The sequence below is a fragment of the Neofelis nebulosa genome, chromosome 14 (genome assembly GCF_028018385.1).
Source record: "Neofelis nebulosa isolate mNeoNeb1 chromosome 14, mNeoNeb1.pri, whole genome shotgun sequence".
Lineage (NCBI taxonomy): Eukaryota > Metazoa > Chordata > Mammalia > Carnivora > Felidae > Neofelis > Neofelis nebulosa.
Genome location: NC_080795.1, coordinates 17,621,638 through 17,643,579, shown reverse-complemented (window position 1 = coordinate 17,643,579; position 21,942 = coordinate 17,621,638). Strand labels below are relative to the sequence as shown.

The 21,942-nt window shown below is 35.5% G+C and overlaps 1 protein-coding gene across 15 annotated transcripts in view; it reads right to left on the bottom strand.

Moving 5' to 3' along the window:
• CSPP1 (centrosome and spindle pole associated protein 1) overlaps positions 1-21,942 on the bottom strand; it is a 155,645-nt gene that overhangs the window by 18,413 nt on the left and 115,290 nt on the right. For 12 of the 15 annotated variants that reach the window (XR_009253708.1, XR_009253709.1, XM_058699749.1 and 9 more), the window contains 8 exons: positions 20,192-20,344; positions 15,671-15,783; positions 11,659-11,808; positions 11,112-11,258; positions 8,111-8,215; positions 6,111-6,177; positions 5,409-5,526; positions 269-408 (listed from right to left, as the gene is read on the bottom strand). Coding sequence is in view for 13 of the 15 variants with exons in the window: in XM_058699749.1 (XP_058555732.1) it covers positions 269-408; positions 5,409-5,526; positions 6,111-6,177; positions 8,111-8,215; positions 11,112-11,258; positions 11,659-11,808; positions 15,671-15,783; positions 20,192-20,344 (993 nt within the window). In the remaining 2 variants the exon portion in view is untranslated. The remainder of the gene's footprint in view (positions 1-268; positions 409-5,408; positions 5,527-6,110; positions 6,178-8,110; positions 8,216-11,111; positions 11,259-11,658; positions 11,809-15,670; positions 15,784-20,191; positions 20,345-21,942) is intronic. The other 3 variants (XM_058699755.1, XM_058699756.1, XM_058699759.1) reach the window with 1 other exon arrangement.

Sequence of the window (21,942 nt, the reverse complement as noted above, 5' to 3'; positions counted from 1 at the left end):
TCATTAATGACACTCTTCTCATTCTACCTGATTGAATCCACTCCTGACAGGCTTTAACAGCTCTATGCTCTTCAAAAGAAAAGAGATACACTAAAGCTTCGTTCGGATACTGAAGAACTAGAGTATACAGAAGTTTACTCATCATCTTACTCATCATCGTTTAAAACATATATTATAAATGAAACTACTTTAGAAAAAGGATACAAATAAATACTTGAATATGGGTAGAACACAGGCTGTGTCTTTAAAACAGCAGCATTCTACTCACCTCTGTCTTTCAACTCATTGAAGTCATGAATATTCTGAAAAGTAGTAGCATCTAAGCCCTTAGGTGACTGTCTTCTGACAGGAGCTTGCAACCGATGTCTAGCCATGTCAAATATATCCATGGGATTCTTTTCTCTTTTCCTACAGATAAATGACAAATTTTGATAAATGTGTTTTAAGGAAAAGAAAATTAGAGTTCACATTTAACTCCCTGTTCAAGAAATGTGGCATCTGACATCACAATATATTATAAAAATTTAATATCTGCTTTTTCAAGCTCTTGTATTAAAAAATACAGTAAAGGTTACTATAATCTTTCAAGATATTCCGATGCAAAGTACCTTATTAGAAGAGTAAAATGATTTAGCTTTACCTTACAATGTTCCACACAGTAGAGAGGTCACAGCCATTAAGGTCAGCAAGACCAAGATTCAAAGACCAGCTCTGCTATTTACTGGCAGTCTGACCCTGATTTTATCATCTGTAAGATGTAGATGATGTCTATTCCTTTTAATTAAGTGAAATTACACACTGTAATGTACCCAGCATTGTATCTGACACATATTAGGTAATTAAAAAATGTTATCTTCCCCTCAGCCTAAAATAAAAATTATACAGAGAAATGTGGTATTAATATGCTGCCCAATATAACGGGTACTACTCACAGTCTCCAACACTAATTTTACAGTGGGCTTTCAGGGAATTCAATACCTAATTAGTTAATTAATGCTCTAATCCCGTGGTACCTAGAAAGTTAACATAATAAGCAGGTGGCTTAGTAAGCGAGTTTCCTGCTAGGGCTTTGGGGAAGTGACTAAGAAGAGGACAGGGATGGGGGACAGTGTCTTTAGCCCTGAAAAGAAAAACCAGGTATCCCCTGCTGCTTCCCATAGCACCAGATAGGCCTATATTATTTAGTATTCTTTTTGAAAATGGAACTTTAATCTACAACTGTCAGAGACTTGGTCCCATTCCTGCCTTCATTTCTTTGTTCACTAAATCTTCCCTAAGCACCTAGATGGGAACAGCTTGGATCCCAACAGGCGATACCACTTCAGGGTGAGGATGAGGAGTCACTGGGGCCACAAAACTATCTTGTCAAGGCTGAGACAGACCTCTAAATAGTGAGCCACCCAGGGTGACAGGATTCATTAAAATGCAAAACAATGGTAAAAAGGCTTACAGGAGGCCATTAAATTTGACTCCTATCTAGTTTCCATTAATGCTAAGAGTTAAATAAAATGCTAAGTTAGGAATTAGGTTGTTAAATCTTCTTTGCATGTGAGCTAGCTAATGTTTGTTTTGTGCCTAACATATAGTAAGAGCTCAATAATGTGAATTAACAAGAGATTCTTTTTGTGACAGTTTATAAAATCAGAATAAAGAATCAACTCTGGGATGTCTCTGACTACAATACATGTTAAAAATTATACCAAAGTAAATGTATTAACCAAATCTTGCTCAATGATGACAATTCTAACATATATTCTCTAACTTAACACATAGAATTTACAAGGCAGTTTCAAATACATACATTTATTTATTCTTCACTAAAGTATCTTGGGGTAGAAATTATCATTACCATTTACAAATGAGAAAACTGAAGAGCTGCCTGGTTTCTCTTTCTTATATTGGTTTGCTAAAAGGGAGTACAGCATTCAACTTATGAATGAAAAAAAGAAAATAAATAAAATGCCAATAACCTATTATATTGAATTAAATATGCATGTCTGAATACAGAATGCTGCAATAGTTAAGACATTTATAACATCATGAAAGTAAATACAGAAAAACTATACCGACCTCTCAATTACTTAGAATTAATCTATTATAAAAGAAAATCACCACCTTGGGTTAATACATCATTATCTAGCCATTCTATATCACAAAACTTCCTCACTGTGTTTACTTCGCCAGAACATGCTCAGAGGTTAAGATGCTATAAGGGCACCTGGGTGGCTCAGTGGGTTAAGCACCTGACTTCAGGTCATAATCTCAGTTTGTGAGTTCGAGTCTGATGTCGGGCTCTATGCTGACAGCTCAGAGCCTGGAGCCTGCTTCACATTCTGTATCTCCCTCTCTCTCTCTCTGCCCCTCCCCCACTCATGCGTGCACGCTCTCTCTCGCTCTCTCTCTCACACAAAAATAAACATTAAACAATTTAAAAATTTTTAAAAAGATGCTACGTAAAAATCCTACTACAGGGGCACCTGGGTGGCGCAGTCGGTTAAGCGTCCGACTTCAGCCAGGTCACGATCTCGCGGTCCGTGAGTTCGAGCCCCGCGTCAGGCTCTGGGCTGATGGCTCGGAGCCTGGAGCCTGTTTCCGATTCTGTGTCTCCCTCTCTCTCTGCCCCTCCCCCGTTCATGCTCTGTCTCTCTCTGTCCCAAAAATAAATTAAAAACATTGAAAAAAAAAATTTAAAAAAAAAAAAAATCCTACTACATACTGGATTAGAATCATGAATGTCAGTATGAACTGAACAAATATACAAAGTGACAGACCCGGGAACAATGACAGATATATGCTAATATGACTTAGCACACATACATGTATTAAATTCTCTAGCTCTGTTCACTGTCCATCTGCCCAGAAGCAATGACACCCAGTAGCAGCAAGCACAACCAGCATCCAGAGCTTGGTTTCTAAATACCATTCTCCAAGAGGAATCATGGCTCCCTGGAGAAATGGCTGATTTTAGGGCTGAGGTAGGGGAAGTACAAGAGGATCCTCGAGTGTCTTATAATACCAGAAAGTAAAGAAGTGCCCACAAAAAATGGAAAATGGATTATAACTCAAAGTACAAAATAAATATACAGGAAACAAAAGTGATATAAATAAATGATTGAATAAAGGGAAGAGAAGGGACAAATCTTTCCTACAGTTTTTATTTTTTATTTTAAATTTTATTATTTTACCATTTACAATTCTGAATAATATATATAAATAACCCACCCCCTCTCCAGGAGATGGAGCTTAATCCCACCTCCTACCTATTCTTGCAAGTGTGCCAGATTTATTGATTCGTGTCCTAAGAATACTAACTGCAGCAGAGAAACTTGGCAAATTCTACTTTAACCAAATGATAAAGGTTCCCATCCCCAGGGATATCAAGTAGATGCCATGTACCCCCATGATGCGATGCAATGTGATGTGATGAGAAGACCACCTGCCCTGTGCTATTCTTTCCAAAAACCCTTAACACCAGTCTAATCATGAATAAATAAACTTCAGACAAACCCAGATTAAGTGACATTCTACAGGATTCCAGAACTCAATAACCCTCTAGACTGTTAGTCATGAAAACAAGAATGAGAAATTGTTTCAGACCAGAGGGGATTAGGAGACATGACAACTAAATGTAATGTGGTACTGTATATATTGATTACATCCTGGAATAGAAAGAGAACATTAATGGAAAAACTAGAGAAATCCAAAAAGTCTGGGACATAGTAGTAATGTTCCAATATCAGCTTTTTAGTGACAGTCATACTCTAGTATGATGTTAACAATTGGGAAAACTCTAGTAAGATGTTAACAATTAGGAAAACTGAGGGGCATATGGGAATTATGTACTATGTTTGCAACTTTTCTTTAAAATTATGCCAAAATAAATAATTTTTTTAAAAATAAACACCCTTTAATAAAATTGTGGCAGTTACCCACTATATTGACTTTACTTCCTACTAAGAGACTACAATCTGCAGTTTGAAGAATACTGCTTTAAAAAATATAGGAGTCCTTTTGGCAAAAATGATCAGAAATATTTGGTAGTAAGTTACTTGGCTAGAAAATATTTTAAAAAATACATTTTAATGTAAAATGCAAAAAATAGCTTTAAAATGATTATTCCAACTCTGAAGTCTTCAATTCCTATATCATTTTCCCCTAAAGGACTAAATTTCTGTGCCTGATTTTGTAGAAGACTAAGAAAGGGAAAGTAAAGAGATTGTTTTCTTAATTGCCTAGTTTATGTCTTCTTCTGGTCTTGTTTCAACTACCTCTTTTCTAATGTGGACTTCCCTACCACTTAAATCAGTTTTTACAAAGCAACTTCTGCACCCATTTGCCTTGTGTACATAAGGTCAAAAAATGAGTCAATTATTTTTCATTCATGGATTTATGTGGTGAGACAAACAATCCATTCTAAGATAGAGCTGGAAGAATGGTGTAATCCCAAAACTTAAATTTCACTAAATCTAATCCTATTAAACATTTCAAGGTTAGGGCTATTATTTCTGGTTTTCCTTCAAGAAGGAACTACTTCTGGGGCGCCTGGGTGGCGCAGTCGGTTAAGCGTCCGACTTCAGCCAGGTCACGATCTCACGGTCCGTGAGTTCGAGCCCCGCGTCAGGCTCTGGGCTGATGGCTCGGAGCCTGGAGCCTGTTTCCGATTCTGTGTCTCCCTCTCTCTCTGCCCCTCCCCCGTTCATGCTCTGTCTCTCTCTGTCCCAAAAATAAATAAAAAAAAAATAAAAAAAAAAAAGAAGGAACTACTTCTTTCTAACTCCCCCATCCCAGTATCTCTGTCAACACAACCACCACCATCATCACTGCCATAAATATATTATTGGCAGAAGGGAAAGACAGTTAAAACATTCAATTTAAATGTTTTATATTAGGTTAAGTATTCATTAAATATCCCGTATTTTCACAACGAATGGGTTCAACAGGTGTGGATAAATGTTTTATGAAGGCAATGTAATCTACATAAAATTCAAGAATGTGAATCTAAAAGCATACTGGTTAAAGAAAGAGCTATTTTGCCCCCACCAAAAAAAAAAAGAAGAAGAAGAAGAAGGAAAGAAAAAGAAAACCTACCACACACTATAAATACAGGCTCAATAAATCATATATTACTTTGGATTAGTTGTACTGAGTGCTTCCACTAAGATATAACTGTTTAGCTAGATTTCTTTTGAGGGAAAAGGCTATTTCAGTCATATAATTTCACCAACACTCTGTTAAAAACTTTTCTCAAGCATGCATACCATTCATTCTAATAAATGTGACTTTACAATAAAGATTAATTAATCCTGTTCCAAAACTGTAGAATTACTGGATAGGTTCTGATTAATGTACGATTCCTTTTCCTGAACACAAAAGATATTAACAAATAAAAAACACAATTCAAAACTTACCTTATATGAATTTCATCATCACTATCCATATGTAGCAACCGCCCTTGTAGACGCCGCTCTTCACTACGAAGCTGTTTCCTCATTTCTGATAACTCCATTATTACATTTTTTTTCTCCTCTGAAAATTCACAAAAAGTAAAAAATGAGACAGGTATAAGAACAGAAGATTAAGCATTTAATATAACCTGACATCACAAAATGCTCAGAGAGACAGTTTTATGAAAAGTTAATTTTTATGTTTTTTATATATACACAGATCACATTCATGAACACCAGTAAGGCCCCACACACATTTCTAATAATACAGGAATTTCAAGTCAAGAAATATTCTTGGGGTGGGGAAAGTGCAACTATGAAGGGGCAGCACAAGAGCATTCCTCTGAGGTGATGCCACAGTTCTACACCCTGACTGTATAGTAGTCACACAAGTTTTACATAATACAAATGCACAGAGTCACACAAAAATACAAACACACATAATTACTTCATGTTCAAACTGTGAGCCCTGATAGAGGTCTGTAGAACAGCAATGTTAATTTCCTGGCTACCGTACTATGTAAGATATTACCACGGAGGGAAGCTGCAGTAAGGGTACACAAGACCTCACTATACTCTTTGGCAACATTCTATGAATGTATAATTATTTCAAAACAGAAGTTTAAGGGAAATATTCTAGATTACAGACTTCATAGTTAACTCTACCTTCTGCACGGAGCTGATTTCTCCTGGCAGGTACTGGAGGAGACTGTGCCCTGGACACGGAACTTTCCTGTTTAATAATCATAACAAAGACACACTCAGTATGTCTTCCCTACTCAGAAGCTTGAAAAGAATAATTTTTTTAAGTAACTATATGTAAAAAAACCCAGACTTCCCAGTATCCTATCTATACTCTTACCTACATGTATTTTTCTTATCACAATGGGACAGTCTTTGCTCCATCCAAAAGCAATCCCTTCACTGTCCTGTCTATGTAGTTAAGTGACTCTCACCTCCTCCCATCACTCTCTTGCCTCAGCCTATGCTTAAAAATCTTTTCCTTCTTGGGGCGCCTGGGCATCCGACTTCAGCTCAGGTCATAATCTCACAGTTTGTGGGTTTGAGCCCCATGTTGGATTCTGTGCCTCGCTCTCTCTCTCTGCCCCTCCCCCGCTCATGCTCAGTCTGTCAAAAATAAATAAACATTAAAAAAAAATAAAAAATAAATCTTCCTTCTTAAAAAAATTCTTACCTCCTCCTTCATCACTATCTACTAGCCCTTCTCTACTTCCCTCCATAGCCCTCCCACTTTCAAGAAGAAGAGATGCAATGTGGGTATCTACTTCCTCATGCCCATTCACTCCTCACCATACAGTTACTGCCTTTGCTTCTATACCCCATTACTCCACTAACATAGCTCTCCCCAAAGTCACCAGTGATCCCCAAGTGACAGTTAATGGGTATTTTATGCCCTTATTTTACTTGCCCAGTAGCAACTGATATTGCCACGGTCGCTTTCTGTTTGCTTTCTCTGCTTCTTAAATATTTAATTCCCTAGTTTTCCATCCTCTATTCTTTGCTTTCCCCAAACTCATCCTAGACTACTGTACTAATCTAAGAAGCAACAATGGTAATGGCTTCCAAAACTACAAAACCAGTCCAGAGCACCTTCCTTAGCCCAACCTATTTTCAACCGACTACTCTATAAATCTCACAAGAAACTTGAAAGTCGTCACTGATACCTACCCCACATACACAGTTAGTAAATACCACTATTTGTGTCTCTTAAGTATGTCTTGAACTTGTCACCCATTGTCAGTTGTTAATGTCACTGCCTTTAAGTCCTCAAAGTCTTACAGCTGGACTTCTGCAAAACCATTTTAACTTGTTTCCAAGTTTAAGGTCTTGCTCAACCTCTAAAATACACTGATCTCCACACCACTGCCTAAGAGAACATTATGTAAGACATATATGGCCATTCTCCTACTTATGACATATATCATTCCCTTACTTAAAGTAGTACATGCATTCCCATTTGTTATCTACTACAGACCTACTAAATCAGAGTCTCAGAGGGTGAGATTCAGGACAATGTTCTAACATCTTTGTCTACTCCAGTAATTAGCCTGTTTGGTATCCATGGGAATAAAGTCAAACCCCTTAGCACTCCATACAACATCCCACATACGTTCTGACAGATACTTCTGTTGCCATCTTGGTCAGGCATTATCAGGCCAGACCAAACTGCTGTATTCTCCATGTGTGCCATATGGCTTACACCTCCCTTCATGATTTTACACACACTAAAAGTCCCTCATGCTCCTCTTTATGGCAAATTCCTACTCCTTTTTCAAGAGTCAACTCAAAGGATCAACCCTTCTGGAACACCTTCCCGGCTCTCTTTTGATGGGAGCTCAGTATAAGGGACTTTATTAGCATAACTACAGCTAGCCAGATATTATATTATCAAAGAAAAGGCCTTCTTGAGGGACCTACACAAGAACCATTTGCTAAATTATAAACTGTCAAAAGAATTTAAAACTTAGGGCACCAAATATCAACTACAGGTGAAGCAACAAACAAATGTAAACATTATCTGTATTTCAGATCTGAAAAAATGTAACCTAGCTAAATATAATGACTAAAAAAAGAAAATCTCATTCAATTCCCCCCATCTAAAATAACTTAGCTAAGATTAACATATCAAAAGAAAAAGTATATACCTGAATAAAGGAACTTATAATGCTGTCAACTGAAGGAGGTCTTTGGAGTTTGCTTGCAATTTTGTTCTGAAGAGCAGGAACTACAGGAGAAGGCTGTCTCAAGCGCTGGGGGAGAAAATATACACACATTGACCAACATATGTATGTATATACACATACATGCACATGTGTGTGTGCGTGTGTGTGTACAAACACCCCTAATAGTTAGCAAGACCATTTAAGAAGTCCAGAATGCTATTGCTTTTATTTCATAAAACACTTTTTACCAAAAAAAGTCAGAAATTCAATTATGTAGATCAAAAACATCAGTTATGATAAACATAAATTGACTTAGATATTGTTATTAAAAGAACTCTCAGATTAGAATAAAAAAATTCAATAAACTTAAGCAACAGTAAAAACCAAGTATTAGCAAAACAACAAAAACAAAAACAAAAAGAACTAAAGTAAAAATTTGTCTTAGTAATAAAAAGAAATAGAACAACACAAAAAACAAAAACTCTTTTCTGGAAAATAATATAAATCAAACTCTAAAATCTAGATCCCTAGTCACCAAGAGCATCTTGGATGAGGGAATTTTCCAGATCACAATAGCATTCTGTGTCTCCATAAGAAAATAAAACAGGGTTTTAGTTTACAACATAATAAAGCTAACAGTTGCCAACTTCACATTAAAATCAAAACACTAAAGACATAAAAACTCCCAACAAAATGCAATAATAATTATCTGGTTAAAAAAAAACCACCCAGACCAGACCAGAGTATATGTGTGGATATTAAGCTGTTCATGTTGCATGGTACAAAATCAAATATTACTTTCACTGGTGACTTTGATAAAATTAGAAATATATGAGAAAATCTTTTCTTTTAAAATCACTAGATGACCACGAGCAGAATCATACAGACAATATAAACCCTGTAAAGGACCACAGAGGATGAAGCAAGCAAAGCATACTATACATAATAAGAAAACAAGTAACTATCAAGGAGCAAAACAAGCAAAAAATCAGAAATTCAATTAATATGATCAAATATATTGGGTATGATAAAAAGAGAGGGATATAGGGATCACTATTCCAAAGACTGTAACTCTGATTAGGATAAAAAAAGCAAATTAAAAAAAAAAAAAAAACCTCACAAAACCAAATTCAAAAAACTAAATATATAAGCTAACTAAAAAATAAATGGTGACACAAAAGTAAAAACTGAGAGAAAAGACAAAAATATCTATCAGGCATACATGAATAAAAGAAAAATTACAGCTAACAAGGATAACTTCACAAATGAGAGCAAAATGCATTAAACAGAACAAAGCTGATTTAAAACTTAGGTACTTCAAAACTGAACTATAACAGTCATAAAACTGTACATTCCTATGGAAAGCATTTTCTCTTAAACATAGTAAGAAATTGGCAATTGTGAAAATTGTGGAAAACAACTATTTTTCATTCTTAAATAATCAATTTTACAAGAAAATATTCTCTGTTTTCCACTCGGTTTTGCTACAAGCCTCACATGGATCTAAAAAATAAATGTTATTAATTTAAAAAATAAATGAATGACACTTGAATACTATTTTAAAAGGTGGAACAAATATATATCCAACTTTATATCCTATGAATGAAGGATATAACATTACTAGAACACTGAAAAGAAATAAAACAAACAAAAACATAGGTGTTACTTATAAATTCTCTTTTAAACAATATTTCAATAGATTCTAATTGCAAACATTTATCTCTATCACCATAAAACCTGGGGTGAGAAATAAAACAGTGTATTTGAGACAATCAGAAATGGTTCATATTGTTTATAGTAGGTCACATACTGAATAGTGCACCAAACCACATCATAAATACACTAGAAGAGTCCACTGGTTAAAAGTAATCTTGCAAATGCTGTTTAGAAAAAACAATGTCTGTATAAATCTAAATTTGTGAAAACCATTTTCTTAAATTGGGGTAAACCGACAGAACATAGAGTTTTTTTCAAGGTGTGGTCCACAGGCTGATATCCATCCAAGCCCTGTGAAATGCAGATTCCTGGACTAACCTCAGACTTATTACAATGTCAGATACTCTATAAATGAGACCTAAAGATGTATTTTTAACAAATCCTGTGATACTTATGCATATAAAATTTTAAATACAGCTTTGAAATATGAGCAAGGGTATAAATTAGAGCTTCAAAGGGGCCAACTGGTTTCCTTGAGAGAAAACCTCTAATAACTTTAATCCATGCACCTAACTGTGGATATCCACCAATCTCAGATATGGACTTCAAACCAGTCCATTGTGAGCCACTGGGCTCTTTTTTAATTTCCAATCCATCAAGGATAAATACGTAAAACAGTAAAAATGAACTACTAGATACATGAAATTTTTTATTTTTATTTATTTTTAATTTTTTTTTAACATTTATTTCTTATTGAGAAACAGAGACAGCATGAGCAAGGGAGGGGCAGAGAGAGGAGGAGACACAGAATCCGAAGCAGACTCCAGGCTCTGAGCTGTCAGCACAGAGTCCGACACGGGGCTCGAACTCACATACTATGAGATCATGACCTGAGCCTGAGTCAACCAGGCGCCCCATATACGTGAAGATTTTTAAAAAGACATTACACTATTCAAGTCCAACTTAATCAGATTCAACAGACATACGATTACTCTGACAAAGTGCTACAAAAGCTTCCTAACATCTACTCTCCATTTCTGTACTTTCTCTTATCATGAATAGCTGGTTGGGTGCTGCTCCACTGACTATATGAACAAGACTAAGAATGACTAAGGTAAGTAACCCCCTTACATTCACTGGGGGAGCAGGGGGGAACAGCAGCAAAGCACAGGAAGTTCAGTGCACTGTACCCAAATGAAGTAGCAAGATGGAAGGGAGGAACAAAAGCATCTCCTCCACCATTTCCTGTTTGCTAACAACTCCATGACTCTCACGGAGAAAGTGGGTTAAACTACAGGTTTAATTTACATTTTTGTCTGAAACTTACTTTTGTTTCCTCCCCAATTATATTTTCTCTTGCATAGTAGTGCTGAAGCTGAAGATTATGTTTTTCTTCCTCTTCTTTCTTCTTTCTTTCCACTTCTTTCCGTCTTTCTTCAGCTAACCGAATAAGCTCTTCATTTTTGAGCCTTTGCTTTAAAATAAAGAGAAAAATATACACTCCATACATACATTCTATAGTCTATTCAAATATCTCTTATTTGTCTGAAATAAAGAGATAAAATTGAAGATATATTTCTATTAGAGGATATTCGGTGTTCTTTAACAAAAAGAAGCTATTTAACAATAAAGTATTAGGCATCTTTTATAACATCCTAGTCAACCTAAACCAATTTTTGGATTTAAAAAGTCATCATTTATCTTTCTTCTTAAGTCTTTCACTTTAATAATAAAATAGTTTCCAATAAATGAATATTGATCTGATATTTTCTAAACGTACTCCAGAACTGTTCTCCTCTGTAATATCTTTCCAAGTCAGAAGAAATATTTTACTTTCAGGGTAAGGAGAAAACTAGAGTAGGAAAAAAATGCACCTCCTCCTCTTTCTCCCTCTTCTTTTCCTGTTCCTCTTCATACTCTTGCTGAATTCGTGCCCTCTGTTCTGCAAGCCGTTTTTCTTCTTTTTCTTCTGCAATCCTCAGTCTCTCTCGCTCTGCTTCTTCTCTTTGTTTCTTTTCCTCAATCTAAAGAATTAAATCTAGTTATTACATTGCAAAACTGCTGAAAGTTAGAGTACCATGTAATATTTTCTAGTATCCTATGAATTCAACACTCATAACACCCTCTTTTAAATTCCTGAAAATTTCAGTTTCCTATATTTTGCTAGGGAGGCCACAGGATGTAATATTAAGAATTATGAGTAAAACTTCAGCTCCACCAAATATATACACACTGGGTGAACTTAAGATATTCTTATTTAGTTCTGTCATCTGGTAAAAAGAGTTATTAATATCTACTTCCCCAACGAGTGCTCAAAGAATTGAAGTGAAACAATGTATATATAAAAAATATAAAGTTCCTCCTGTTTAGAGGTACTCAGTAAGCAACTCATCATTATATTATTTTATAATGATTGTTACTATTATGTCTCAAAGTTCCTTGGCTTAATTACTTGGCAACAACAGTGTACTATTTTAGCATTTAACCATTCCTTATTCAAGAATCCTTTCCCCAGAATGCCCTTTCTTCTTTCCTATCTACTGGCAAATGGTAAGGAAAACAAGGATTTTAGCCACAAGGATTCATAATTAAGTTGCATCTTGAATGTCACCTGGGGCCTATAGTGCTAAGTACTCTGAAGAAATACTCTAAGGGAGAGTCTAAGATCTGAAAGGAAGAGAACACTGAGATACAGTCTACATCCTCCATGAAGGAGGTAGAGAACGGCAGCCTGGGTATTGGGTATTCATGATGCTGGTTTTAAGGTTATCAGATTTTAGTTACTTTTTAGTATGACATGGTTATGACTATTCACATTATTTTCATTGTTCTTATCTACATTTCCTCTACCTTCAAGGCTGTTATATCTAGTGTTATCAATCTTTTAAGCTATAAGAACTATAATCTTTTCACATATCTCATGACTTCACATGCTAGGGCTTCTTCCAACACTTCTTTCAAACAACACTATTAAACATGCACAATCCTAATATTCAGTACTAACAGGGTACACATAATCACTTCTTCAAGCACAATAAACCTACATAAAATGTCATTTATGATCTATACAACAAAACCTCACATTTAACACTCAGTTCTCCCTTCTCCCTATTACACACACACACACACACACACACACAAAATCAAAATCACAAGGTCACTTCTCCATTAATGGTCAGGGTCATAATCATAAATGGATCACACACCTAAGAAATCCACAGAAAATGCCATTCCAACAAAAATGCTACACAGTAGTTCAACAGAAAGAAGAAAGCTATCATCTAGGTCAGTGGTTTTCCAAATGTATAATACAAAAGTACGTCAAAGGTTCTGCAAATACTTTATCAAATTTGTTAATCATTGGGGCGCCTGGGTGGCTCAGTCGGTTAAGCCTCCGACTTCAGCTCAGGTCACGATCTCATGGTCCGTGAGTTCGAGCCCCGCATCGGGCTCTGGGCTGATGGCTCAGAGCCTGGAGCCTGCTTCCGATTCTGTGTCTCCCTCTCTCTCTGCCCCTCCCCCGTTCATGCTCTGTCTCTCTCTGTCTCAAAAATAAATAAATGTTAAAAAAAATAAAATTAAAAAATTTGTTTATCATTTCTAAAGCTATAATTAAAATTGACATGTAAACACTCATAAGTGTTATTTACCAAATTTTAACCATATGAAGATTTCTGCTGCATTAACTTTAACAGTGTACCTTTTTATGCATTCATGGAGCTAAGGGCTTATGTTGCCATTTTTGCACACAGATTTGAACATTTTATAACATTTCTTTTAACATTTAAGTTTGGGGATACTTCTTGTCTGACACTTTAGTGTTGACAGTAACAAGTACCATTTTGATATTTTAAAGTTAGATTTGGGGGGAAAGAGTTTCAAGAGGCTGCTAAAAAAATATGTAGGCCACCATTTGAGAGCAATCCATTCACAGGTGCACTGAAGGTTTACAGGGTGGGAGAACTGAAGGCTAAACTTACTCTAAAACTAATATAGTCAAAGCTTCCTCTATTCCTAGAGGAAAGACAGAGCTCTCTAGAAATGTAAGCACAATACATCCAGATATGATACTCAAAGCCAGGAGACCTGGGTTCTAGCACTGGCCTCACAATTTTCAGGCTCTGCCACTATGAATGAGTCTCTTAGCCTACGTTTTAGCTGCATGTCATAAAACAAATAATAATACCTTCCTCAGAAAGTCTGAAGATTAATGAGACACTTATATGCAAAAGTACCTTATAAATAATAAAAGGCTATAAGATCAAGATTTTTTCCCCTGAATTCTACCCTAAACCATGCTAATACTTGGTAAGTATAATAGGAATTACATAATTCTGACTTGCTGTCATTATGGACAGTATACCACAGGGTAATTCAAGTTCAAAGGTGACTCTCACCCTCAATTAGCTGCTACCTGACTTGAGTGGCCAATACCACTGGGAATTCTGATGCCACTCTCCTACATTCAATAACTCTATTCATTTCGTCAATCCTTAGAAAGGTCTTTCCATCTATTTCCACTGTTGCCAGTGTAGTAGAATATCCCTGCTTCCAATCTTTTAAATCCTTCAATAATACACCCGTAAGAGCATATACATTATATTGCTGCATTATTGAAGAGTCCATGATAATTTGGATTAGAGAGATGACATGTTTGAGTAGAACTTAAGAATTTAAGAGGTTGGGATTAGACTGGATAGCCTTAGAAGTCATACTAAGGAATCTGGACATTTTCTGTAGAAAAGAAAAGCTACTACCAGATTTTGAATACTAAAAGAAATAAGAAGTCATGTCAAAGGAAGACTATTCAGGCCACAGGATTAATGACACTGGGATATACATGTGGGTGGGAAGGGGTGTGCAGGTGAGGAGAGAAGAAACTGAATCCTTCTCATTCACCTCAGGCTCCACCCCTACTATTCATCTCTATGTCTACAAGAGTAGACACAGAATGGGAGTTCAATAAGTCTGTCTGCTCAATAAACACTGGATGCTCAAGTGTCTTCCTTTGGGCATTTCTATTTTTATTTTATATATATATATATATACACACACACACACACACACACACACACACACACACACACACACATATATATAATTTATTGTCAAATTGGTTTCCATACAACAACTCCTCCTCAATGCCCATCACCCACTTTCCCCTCTCCCCCATCCCCCCCATTAACTCTCAGTTTGTTCTCAGTTTTTAAGAGTCTCTTATGGTTTGCCTCCTTCCCTCTCTGTAACATTTTTCCCTCCCCTTTCCCGTCCACCTCCGGTCTTCTGTTAAGTTTCTCAGAACCCACATATGAGTGAAAACATATAGTTTCTGTCTTTCTCTGCCTGACTCATTTCACTTAGCATAGTACTCTCCAGTTCCATCCATGTTGCTACAAATGGCCAGATTTCATTCTTTCTCATTGCCAAGTTAAATGCTATTTGCTTACATACATAAATGAGGCAAATAATTGCAAAATGTGATTCTGTATGATTTTTAATAACTTACTATACCCTGTCAAGAATATCATATCACTTGGAAAAAAACTTGATTGTCTACTAACACATAAGCATCTAGAAAGATTCACTCTATGCCTAATAAATATTTTAAGTCTTTCAGTTTTAGAAATTTCAGCATTCTTTAACAACTAATGATTTAATAAAGAAAAGATTAAGACAACTAGCATGCCTAACATGTTTCCATATCCCTTTTTCAGATATAAATGAAATAATATTGTTTTAGTACTACCTCTACCTGATATAACTGAGATATTTTAAAAACTGCAGTATTTTAGAATTTAGTCTTTATCCTATGGATAAAATCTTTGCAAGTTTGGCTTATTACAATTCTAACAAAACTTTGAAACTATGATCAAATAAGTACTTCACCTGAAAACGAAGAAAATTCTTGTATAATTCTTGCTGTTTAATCTGAAGCTCAGTTGGAGGCTCACAAAATATATTTCCCCGAGCAAAAGGAGAGTTCTGTGTTTGTGTATAACCTTGAAAGAGAAATTTTGCAAAGACATACCATTACTCAATGCTTAGAATATTCTGAAGGTTAAAGAATAAAGTTTGCTAATAAATCCATACTTTGAATAAATGTGCTACCTATGGAAGTCCAGAGGTTAAAAAATCAGAAGAGAAAGGCTGAGATTAAATCTGAAGACAGATGAAAGGTCATGAGAGAAAGAAAAATGGTGAAACAAAAATAGTTGAAAAAATCATAATATATCAATACTTGAAAGACACCAAAGAAACAAAGATAATATGGAGAGAAAAAAAGTACATCTTTAAGTCCTTATGTATGTGAATATCCTTTTCTTAAGGATATGCTTAATTATATATTAAAATGTATTGTATACATATATTAAAATTTTTCTAATATTATGTTTAAAAATTAGTAATTCCAAAGTCTTTCCATCTATGGTTCACAAAAGATTAGAAAGCCAGCTCTGTAAACATTTTTTATAAAATAGGAAGATTCTTTTAATCATTGCAATAATTTTTATTTAAAATTTCTATCAAATTAATGGGATATAGGGGCACCTGGGTGGCTCAATCAGTTGAGCATCCAACTCTTGATTTCAGCTCAGGTCATGATCCCAGGGTCGTGGGATCAAGTCTTGTACTGGGCTCTGCACTGAGCATGGAGCCCGCTTAAGATCCTATCTCTCTCTCTCTCCCTCTGTCCCTTTCCCCCACTCATGTGCTCTCTCCCTCTCTCAAAAAAAAAAGGGGGGGAGGGATATAAACATGAACAATAAAAATATGCTGTATGTTCCTATAAATAGTATTATACATCCTGGGGAAGGATAAAGGCAACCTGAAAAATAATTATACCCCAGGAGACTCTCTTTAAATGCAGGAAAAAATAAATTTAGGCCTCACATAACTTTTTATATTATTTTTTTAGTTACTGATTCATTGTTTATACCATCAATATAAATCATGTATTTCTCTCACTCATGCTTTGCATTTTAGCTGCCATTTAGGTCTATTTTGCCTCTGTATTTAATTTTATTAATGCTTCATTGAATAGATCAGCAGAAAGTCAAATCAATACTTAAATATTAAAATGTTATGTATGGTAAAGCGCACCCAGGTGGCTCAGTCAAGTGTCAGCTTAGGCTTGGGTCATGATCTCACGGTTCATGAGTTTGAGACCCACATCAGGCTTTCTGCTATCAGTGCAGAGCCCAGTTCAGACCCTCTGTCTCCCTTTCTCTCTGCCCCGCCCTGGTCATGCTCTCTCTCCCTCTCTTTCAAAAATAAACATTTAAAAATAAAAATAAAATTTTATGGTGAAAAGGAGGATTAGCAAAACAAATTTTTAAAAATAAGGTTTTTCAAAAAAATAAAGTATAAAAATAAAATCATAAGGAAACGTGCTCTATATAAAGAAAATGGAAATGTATCTAGGCATCATAATAAACTAAAAATTAAGTTGAAGCCAAATTAGTATAGACTTCATAAATATGGTTCTTCATTCTAGAACCATAAAGTAAAAGAAAAACAATGAACTTTGGGAAGGGCCTCAAAAACATGAGAGGATAATGAATTTTAAGCACACATTATAACATTCAATTTTCAGATACGTTCAAGTTCCCTAAGACCTTTAAAATATTAAATGCCATATATGTGTGTACATACACATGTACCTATATAAACATACACTCACACATATATGCTAGCAAAGCAACAAATTAGGTGACTGGATACTTTCTTGTATTCATAAAGTTTATTTTAGGTTAATTCTTAATTTCAATTCGCAAAAAAGGGGGAATTTTAACATTTTATGATGTTGTGTGATTTCTTAAACTAAAACATCCTGGCCAAAATGTCAGCACCAAAACCCTGACAGTGTACTGAAAGGCGAAAGACAGTAAATTCTGCTGTCCATATTCAATCATCAAGCTTGTGTGTTTTATTGCGAAGGGGCCATAGAACGGCTGATTTTTCCAGTGTTTCTGCTTGATAAGCAGAGCTAGATGCCCAAACTGTTATTACTACAATAGAAAAAGGTTTGGGTGGAGACAGAATTACCAACAATACCAGGTGTGGGAGAAAAGTGTAGAAAGAATATTTGGCACTGAGATCTCAATACAGACTACTAGAAGAAACACATGAAGAGAAAACTAATGATGTATCAAAAAGAAGTCAAAATATCTTCAATAATGAAAGGTGTTTTTACTGCACACTGGGTTATTACAGACACAGAATGACAGCCAAATTAATTTCATCAAAATCAAAAATTTCTACTTTAGTGCTCCCAAAATGGAAGACTGAATCCACTAGGTAAAAATCTAGCTGTGCATCAAAGTAAGAAAGCACTTTCTAATAATTAGACATCCAACAGTGGAACAGGTTGTACATGGAAACAACATATAGTGTATCTCCTAAAGTGTTCCAAAAGGCCACAGAGATTAGATTAGCACTACCATCAAAGACTTGAAAGATGAAAGGTTAGTGATTCTAATCATAGCTCCTTACATAATCTGCCTATGTGGCCAGATAATCATATGGGTTAAAAAAAATTTTTTTTAATGTTTATTTATTTTTTGAGAGAGAAAGAGAGAGAGCATGAGCAGGGGAGGGACAGATAAAGAGGAAAACACAGAATCCAAAGCAGGCTCCAGGCTCTGAGCTGTCAGCATAGAGTCCAATGCAGGGCTTGAACTCACTAACCATGAGATCGCGACCTGAGCCAAAGTCAGATGCTCAACTGGCTAAGCCACCCAGGTGCCTCCATATGAGTTAAAATTTTTTTTTAATTTTTAAAGACTATATGATCAGTCAGGGATATTTCAGAAAGACTTTCTATTGTGAAGTTCTTTTCTAGTCTAAAATCAAAACTTTTGTGTTAGTACAAAAGCAGAATTTGTAGTAAATGGTTACTTTTATAGGCATTAAAGTATAGTGCAACATATAGTGCAAAATATTTTTAAAATTCCCTTGAATTTTAAATACTTAACACATTTTCATATATACTTGATAAAAAAATGCTGACAACTTTTCCTGCCAAGTCATAAAGTTACTGAATAATTTTCTATTTACAGAACCTTTCATTAAAGAATGTTGTTTAGGGGCGCCTGGGTGGCGCAGTCGGTTAAGCGTCCAACTTCAGCCAGGTCACGATCTCGCGGTCCATGAGTTCGAGCCCCGCGTCAGGCTCTGGGCTGATGGCTCGGAGCCTGGAGCCTGTTTCCGATTCTGTGTCTCCCTCTCTCTCTGCCCCTCCCCCGTTCATGCTCTGTCTCTCTCTGTCCCAAAAATAAATGTAAAAAAAATAATAATAAAATAAAATAAAATAAAATAAAATAAAATAAAATAAAATAAATAAAGAATGTTGTTTAATAGCAAACCAAAGATTTGCTTAAGGGGTGCCTGGGATGGCTCAGTCAGTTAAGCGTCCAACTCTCGATTTCAGCTCAGGTCATGATATCACAGTTCTTGAGTTTGACCTCCATATTGGGATCTGTGCAGATAGCACAGAGCCTGCTTGAGATTCTCTCCTCTCTCTCTCTGCCCCTACCCCATGTGCACGTGCATATGCACTCTCTCTCAAAATAAATAGTTTAAGAAAACATATTTGCTTAAAAAATGGAGACGTGATCAGATATCAAACTTTTAAAACATTAAACCTAATTTCTTTGTACTTTGTGGTTTTACAAGGGAAGGTAAATGACTACAAAATAAGCAAAAAAATTAAACAAAATTAAAATTAAATATAACAAAAACAGGGGCGCCTGGGTGGCGCAGTCGGTTAAGCGTCCGACTTCAGCCAGGTCACGATCTCGCGGTCGCTGAGTTCGAGCCCCGCGTCAGGCTCTGGGCTGATGGCTCGGAGCCTGGAGCCTGTTTCCGATTCTGTGTCTCCCTCTCTCTCTGCCCCTCCCCCATTCATGCTCTGTCTCTCTCTGTCCCAAAAATAAATAAAAAACGTTGAAAAAAAAATTTTTTTAAATAATAATAAAAAAATAAATATAACAAAAACAGTTACTTTGTACAATGTATCATATCACATCTGATGCACTTTCACTAATCAAATAGTTACAGATATAAGAAGCAAAAGAGACTATTTGTGTATGTGTAGACTATATGACTTTAAGAAATGTCCTCCCACCAGCAAAATAAAAATTTTAGTAGCAGCTCAAGTATATATAAGTTATAAAGCTCAGAAGAAATACATAGTATTAAGAAGCAAACTTTTTTTCCCTATTCACTTTTGTCAAACTACTTAATACTTGAGAAAAGGTATTATAAATAACATGAATGTGTTATGCTTCCTGACTCTGAGTACCCAAATTCTCAAAATCATAATATGAACTTTGTCAGACAACAGAAGAGAAATATTACTGAACAGCTTTAAAAATGTAAAACAAACAAAAATAGAATGTAATTAAAAACCTGAGTTTTTATTTGCAGAATCTTCTAAGTTCTCAGCATTTGAGGTGGCTAAATTTTGGTCTAGAGATACAACAGCCCTTTTATCTTCAAATGTTCTTGCATCTGGATTATGGTAGGCATCTATATTTTGTCTGTGCATCCTATTCAAATCAGCTAAGAGGGAAAAATAAATTCAACAAATACATTTCTATAATTAGTATGCTTAATACATTTTCTTAGAGAATCAGAGAAAACAGTAGGATAGGTTGGAATAATTCAATGGTATCTTGGTGCCCTGAAAACAGAAACAAAATTATTAAAACTTGTAAGAAGATTTTCAAAAAATAACCTTATGAAAATCAGTCAAGACGTTAAGAATATAAAAATCTTTGACAGGCCATAAAAACCATATTCATACGTATGTTACTTCAGAACTTGGAATCTCTGTAAATACAGAACAAACACCAACAATTCAAAACAAGTCATAGTGAAATTTAGCCAACTTCATTAGCATTCCTAATGAAAAAATATAATCATGTAGTGTGGAGTTTTAAAATATATTCATAACTTTTTGACAATCCTCTCTTAAAAGATGGAGCTCAATTACCCTCCCTTTGAACATAAGCCAGAGTTACAAACTCACTTCTTACAAACAGAACATTGTAGGATGATGGCCTATGACTTCCAAGGCTATTTCATAAAAGACATTATGGTTTCCACCTTGCTTAATCTATTACTTCAAAGATAGTCAGCTACTGTATCATAAAGACAATGATGTAGTCCTATGGAAAGGCCTACATGACAAGGAACAGAGGGAGCCATATTGGAAATGAATTCTCCAGTCCCAGTCAAGCCTTCATATGACTACAGACCTGGCTGAAATTTTGGACTGTAACCTCATGCAAGACCCTGAGACAGAACCACCCAGCTAACCCATTCACCAATTACTGACTCACAGAACCACAAGATCATGAGTGTTTGTTATATTAAAACATTACATGTTGGGTAATTTTTCTTACACAACAGTAGATACCACATACACATCACAAAAATCTAAGCACACAGGACCAGGTCAAACAACAAATCAATCTTAAAAACAGACCTGAATGACTACAGAACTCTAAAGCTTTAATAAAATAAAAAATATTTCTCTACAAAACAACTGGGATTGTAAGGTAGCAGTGAAAGAGAATTTAAACCTGGACATAAGACGTATTTATCAGAAAGCCTATTATGTTCAAGAATGTATTTTGAACATGAATCACAGTATCAGATACAACACGGCCAATAACAGGAAATGTTACCAGAGAGAACAGAGCTCAGAATCAGGAAGTTCATATCCTACTGCAACATTTGGACAGTCTGGACTTGGAAACTGGATAGGAGCTTCAGAGATGAAGATGTATCAGAAAGGATAATAAACAGAAAAATGTGAGAAACAGCTCCAAGGGGGAAAAACAGGAAGAGTGTTCTGGCAATATTAAAGCAGTCCAGCTTAACTAGATCACAAAACACATTTAATAAAGCAATGAGAGGAAAATGGAGATTACATGCCTATTCCGGAATATTCTAAAACACAAGCTGATGGTTCTCTATTCTGTTCTGCAGATGATAGTAAAGACAGTCCTGGTAGTAATAGAAGCATTACCAGTAATAATGGCAGCTAGGGAGAGAAAATAGATGGAGGTTAAGAGTATATCTAACTCAAGGAACACACAATGTCTGAAGATAGCCCTAGAACAAAGATAATGTTCACAAACCTAGAAGAGTTT